Here is a 6,024-nt window from a genome sequence, read left to right on the forward strand (position 1 = left end):
ATAATTTCCAATATCGTGGGATAATTTGCCAAGAAAGAAAATATTTATGCAAAGAAGTGATACATAAATTCAAATAAAACAACACCATTACAAGTTAGCTTTTCCATTTCCTTCCCCAAAATCACAACATTTTTCAACAAAAAGAAGAAGAAAAAAAAAAACAAAAACCAAAAAAATAAATAAAATTGTTCGTATGCATGCCTTGATCAAATATAGGCTCATCGTACATCTTGCTAAACAATCCCCAATTTTAGGTTATTTTAGCCGAACACAATGTTGTAGCTTTGTGTCAATGAATTGAAGTTGTACGTAGTACATATCATAATGTTTCTGAAGGTGGTGTTAATGTTAGTGTACTTTGTCTTGCATGGAAAGGGCAGTGGAATTTTCTTGAGAGGAACATAAAGAGAAAAATTCTTCTAATGTTCCATTCATATAATCCCGGATCTTGTTGTATGACATGTATTCTTCGACGATTTCAGGCTTCATTAATGGCTCTGTTTCTGTTAAATTTATCTGCGGAAAATCTTCAAGTTCTAAGGGTGGGTAGGGAATTTGATAATCCAGTCTTGTGTAATTCGGTATCTGTGTGTCCTGCATTCACAAACAGTACATTTAATCATCATCATTAATAGAGAGAGAGAGAGAGAGAGATTGATTGATTTGAAATAGAGATTAATTATTTTATGGTCAAGATTACGATGCCTCGTGGTAAATATGTTTAAAATTTTAAATGAAATGATAATGTCCATTTCACTCTAACCAAGTAATCCTTAATTATCCCTTGTAACGTGAATATTGACCTAGCTTTTGTAAGTATAGTGGTCTTTGCTTTGCTTTTTGTCTTTTTTCCCAAAAACAAGGTAACCCAATATATAGGAAATAAGAACGTACTTGGAATTTTTTTGTGTTGGATGATAAATGACTCAAATTATAATGATAGATAAGAATCAATGGAGCTTCTTTTGCACATTCTTTGATGAATGGAATAGTAAACTAATGAAGTCTTAAAAATGGGCAATGGGTCAATCATTACGGAGAGATGTGAAAAAGAATGTGGTTCCCAGATAAAGATTGCTGACATAAATGTTTTGGGTTAGAGATGATGAGGAAAATGGGTAAGAGAAAGATGTTTCAACTTTGAATGAATGAATTATGATATAAAGAGTGAGTCAAAAGAAGTTGTGGAAGACGGTGAAGAAAGCCATTTGAGAAGGGAAAGACAGTGAGTTCTTGCTTACAACTTTTGTTGCTTTAAGATCAAAAGACAACTCAAAGGACTTGTTTTGTGGGCCACTCATCAAGTCTAGCTAGCTCGTCTGTGCATGCATGGATGCAGCTACCCATTATCATTTCTTCATTTTTCTTAAATTTTTATGTGGTGTGAACATCAAACCTTGGTGATAAAGCAGGAATAAAGCAGAATATTGCTGGAAATATAGTTTTAGCAAAGTATATAATCATGTCTTTCACAAAGGATACAAAAGCAAATTAATTACAAAAAATGTATCATTTGAGAGTTTGTTTTTAAAAAGTCCCACGGTTTAAAATTGTAGGTTGTAAAATTGCAAACTCAAACCGACGTTAATAATGTAAATGTTTTACCTGAATTAGAAGATTTGTGGGGAAGTCCACACCAAGAGAACAAAAATCAGCAGCACTATTTGCTTCATCGGAGGCAAATGGAGCATGAAAATCATCTGCCATGCCAGCTTCAGCAGGAGTCCCTTGAGTGAGATCTGAGGAAGAAGTATCTGATGGGAGCTTATTATTAGAGTAGTCATGAATGAAATTCTCATCATCAGCTTCTTTCCCTCTGGAAGTTTCAAGTGATCCACTCGTATCATCCTCAAACAATTGTTGATCATCCAAGACCCAGACAGAATCTTTGTCTTGATTATTCCCAATCATTTCCTCTTCCTTCGTTTTTGGCACCTGGATTATTGTTTTCTTGAAAACACGACACAATGCATAGGAATCCTATGGTGCAAAATCATCAAACACAACTAATTAACTTTTAACGTTAATTCCTTAACCAAATCAAATGAGCAAAGAAATAAAGAGTAAATCATATATACAAAGATATATCTAGAAAAGTAAGATTAGAAAGAGAGGCCAAAAAAAGAAGCAGAAACAGATGGAAAGATGATAGTAAGTACAAACTAAAGTTGTGTAACCAATTAAAGACTCTTTCATCATGATGTTGATAGGCTATTCCTTCAAACGGAAAAAAGAAAACTAAAGAACAAAAAAAAAAAACAAACACATGGGATTTGCTTTATTTTTATGCCTTATTATTACATAAAGATAACTTAACCTACGATCATAAACTCATTGACCATGGATCGATGAAACCTAAAAAGTACTCCTCCCTCAGTTTAATGCATTGGGAGAGTTAATCTAAATCATTTTCATGTAATTAATAAACAATTCATGCATCTAAGATTTATCTTCCTTTTTCTTTTTTTTTCTTTTTTTGGCTTGTTAGAGTTTTTAGGGTTTACTTCTTTAACATTGTTTACGACCACCAAGGACTATCCATAAAAGTATTTGTTTCCTTTTTTTTTTTTTTTTTTGGTGGGTATTCTGATAACATGGAATTACCTAAGAATTTCTTTTATTTTTTGGATAATGAATTATTTAAAAAACTTTTAAATTATATATTCCTTGAGAAATATGATTACCTTCAAACTTGATGATGCAGCAGTGTGACAGGCTGAGTCGGTGAGGCGATATTCATGCATGACCCAGTTGGTTCTAATGCCATGGGGAGCTCTCCCTCTATAATACACCAACGTCTTCTTCATCCCGACCGGACGTTTATGAGAGTGAACCGGCCGGTCTTTTCCGGTAGCTTTCCAGTAACCGGCTCGGGTGGCCCGATTGGTTCTTGATCCATTCGGGTACTTTCTATCCCTTGGACTGTAGAAGTACCACTCCATATCTTTGCTCGGTAAAAATGATTTCTCTGTTTGTGTTTCATCAAAATTAATGTAAATAATATTTATATAATTTGGAAAAGAAGAAAAAAAAATATTGAGAAAATATATGCACCTGGTAAATCCCACGGCTCACATTTGTAGAGGTCAACTTCTGGGATAATTTCAAGCTCAATCGTACGGCCGCTGATTTTCCGATCTAGATAGTAAGCAACGAGTTCCTCGTCCGTTGGATGGAACCTGAAACCAGGAGGGAGACTCATGGGTGCCATTGCACACAGATTTGGGAGAGAGAGAAAGAGTGTGGACAAATTTGGAAAGAACCTGAACTTATAAGCTGGCTTGTACTACATTGGACTATATAGGACACTGTTTAGGATGGAGGACATGAAATGAATTGATTTTACATTTTTGCCATTGAATTGTCAGCTTCTGAAAATAAGCCTTGTCTCTCTTTTTTTTTTTTTTCTTTTTTTTTTTCTAATTAAAATAAGCCTTGTCTTTAGTTGTCCATATATATGGTCGTTCGGGTTTGCAATTTTAAAAAGTGTGATTGAAAACGTAATTTTTAAAAACGCAATTTAGTGTTTAGCAAAATTACAATTTGATCTTTAAAATCACAGTTAAGTGTTTAGAAAAATTACAATTTGGCATTTAAAGTAGCATTTTAATATTTAAAATTATGAATTTTCAAAAAAAACATCTCATTGCCCGTGATTTGAAAATACAAAAAATCGCATTTAAAAAAAAATAATTTCAAACGATTCATTTTAGGATTTGGTTTAAAATTGCATTTTTTTATTTTTTTTTTGGTCTACAAAATTGCAATATTAAATGCAGTCTAAAACAAAATTGAAGTGATTAGGGTGTGTGGTAGAGTGGGTAATTATGGAGATAAATGGGGATTAAAAGAGGGGGAATATGATATGAAATAAGAATAAGATATAGGGAGTACTACTTTGGCTTTAGAAGAGATTCTATGTGTAAGGTTGTGTGTGAAAACCCAGAGAGTGAGGATAAGAAGCTTCTCTGCTTTTGTCTGCTCACAAACTAACAAAAAACACAAGCCCCCTCAAAAGGCTGTGTGGGACACTCAACCGCCCATACCCTACGACACGCAATACTATGCCCCCTCCCCTCTACTTATTTTAATCACCCCTACAAAAATAATATAACATATCCTAATAAATATCATCTTATCTTTATTCTATGTATTATATCTTTATTAATAATATATGTATATTATATAGTTTAATGCCAGTGATGTCATTGATTTCTTGCCATTAATTAAATCCTTATAAGAACATGGCGCAGAATCTTTTGTATTGGTACGTCATGTGCCATGTATATATACAAACAACTCATGTTATCTTCCTTAATTAAGCATGTTTAACAAATTGACACAAGTAGATTAGGGAGTGAGACAAGTACAACTTCCCTTTGAGTCCAAATTTCTTGAAAAGTTTGAAAGAATTGAGGCATGAAAACAAGTGCACAAACCACCGGCGTATGTTTTTTATTGTTCATCTCATGCAATCCAGTTGGTTATTAATAAAATTTAAAAAAACAAAAAAACAAAAAAACCAAAACCAGCAAAAACAAAAATGTTTGTCGTATGATCACGTGCCAAGTCAATGAGGATGTCACGACCATTTTTCGTTAAGGAAGGCGAAAACCGGGTTTAGACCCAACTAACACGCTTAGAGGAGGGTAAACAAGTAAATTTATACCAATTTAAATAACTTGAGAGACAAATACGATGGTAGAAATATTAATCAACAAAAATCCACAAAATATACCCCCAAAAAAAAGGTGCACATTTATTTGTTTACGAAGAAAAAAACTTTTGAAGAAGTTTTTAAAAGAAAAATTACTCTGTTAGACGCATATCCACCCGTAATTCGTAAATTCTACTATAGAAGAAACTTATTACTACTAGTTTAAGCAGTTGTAAATTCAAACTTCAACTCGTTATCCCATGAGTGACACTCAATCTTCACTCCAAAGCAGTTCCACAACTTTGGCCTTTCTTCTACAAGAACTTGCCACAAATTAACAAACTCGTCCACAATCTAAAACTCCAATTGCTTTGATGAACTCTTTAGTTGTAACAGCTCGACCTTTATTTCGGGTCAAGGACAGAGTCAAAAACTATTATGTGCAAGGGTTACGGGTCAAAATATTTTGCTACTATGGGCCAGTAGGCTGAAGAAAAAAAAATTACCTTATAATTTTTTTGTTCTTAGGAATTGGGTGGGGAAGGGCCGGGGCATGGCCAATAGATTCATGTTTTTCGCCCTTCGCCTCATGTTGCTTTCAGGACTTCACTGACACTTTATGAGAAATCAAAGTTTTTGGGTTTAGTGAGGAGTATGATCGCAAGACTAAAACTTAAAGAAATTGACGGAAGGGGACCACTAGGAGTGAAACTAACCAAGTCCAAACATTAGCCACCATTCACCTCCAGTACTCCTAGTGTTTCTTGAGGAAGAAAGATAAAAGGCATAATATATATTATGAAAACAATTATTTTATTATAATAACTATGATTAACATCCAAGCACAAAGAATATATCCCCAACTTCTTTTTATTTGGAAAGAGAAATATTATATATATATATATATATATATATATATATATTCTTTTTTCGAGGTAATAAACAATGGTCTATAAATTGTAATATACACCACTTGCTTTTCCATGACGGTGGCATGCATACCAATTCACAGCATATACACAATGGATGTTTGTAGGTATGAATATCGTAAAAGTCAATTCTACATTGAAATGATTGGACAAGCTAGGGACCAATCATCATGCCCAAAAGTAATGCTTCTCTAATACAAATGGTCCCAGACTTCCATCAACTTTACATTATTTTGGTCATTGAATGCTCATATGATTGATTATATAAAATTTGATACAAGAGGACCAAGACCGCATTCCACCATAAACAAGAAAAAGAGAAAGAACACTGAATTTCCTGTGACTAAATCTGTCTTCCATGTGACTTACTAAAAAGTAATGTTATATACCACTTCAATGCTACACTATTTTGATATGGTATTTTATCAATTTATCTTT

The 6,024-nt window shown here is 33.4% G+C and overlaps 1 protein-coding gene across 1 annotated transcript; it reads right to left on the bottom strand.

Moving 5' to 3' along the window:
- Positions 1 to 200: 200 nt before the first annotated feature.
- NAC020 (NAC domain containing protein 20) lies at positions 201 to 3,227 on the bottom strand. Its single transcript, XM_059599465.1, has 4 exons — positions 3,055 to 3,227; positions 2,685 to 2,968; positions 1,606 to 1,980; positions 201 to 594 (listed from the first exon to the last, which is right to left on the bottom strand). The coding sequence occupies exons 1-4, from the start codon at positions 3,209 to 3,211 to the stop codon at positions 349 to 351; spliced, it is 1,062 nt and encodes a 353-aa protein (XP_059455448.1). The 5' UTR covers positions 3,212 to 3,227; the 3' UTR covers positions 201 to 348.
- Positions 3,228 to 6,024: the final 2,797 nt, after the last annotated feature.

This window comes from Corylus avellana, chromosome 7 (genome assembly GCF_965113065.1).
Source record: "Corylus avellana chromosome 7, dhCorAvel1.hap1.2, whole genome shotgun sequence".
Taxonomy (NCBI): domain Eukaryota; kingdom Viridiplantae; phylum Streptophyta; class Magnoliopsida; order Fagales; family Betulaceae; genus Corylus; species Corylus avellana.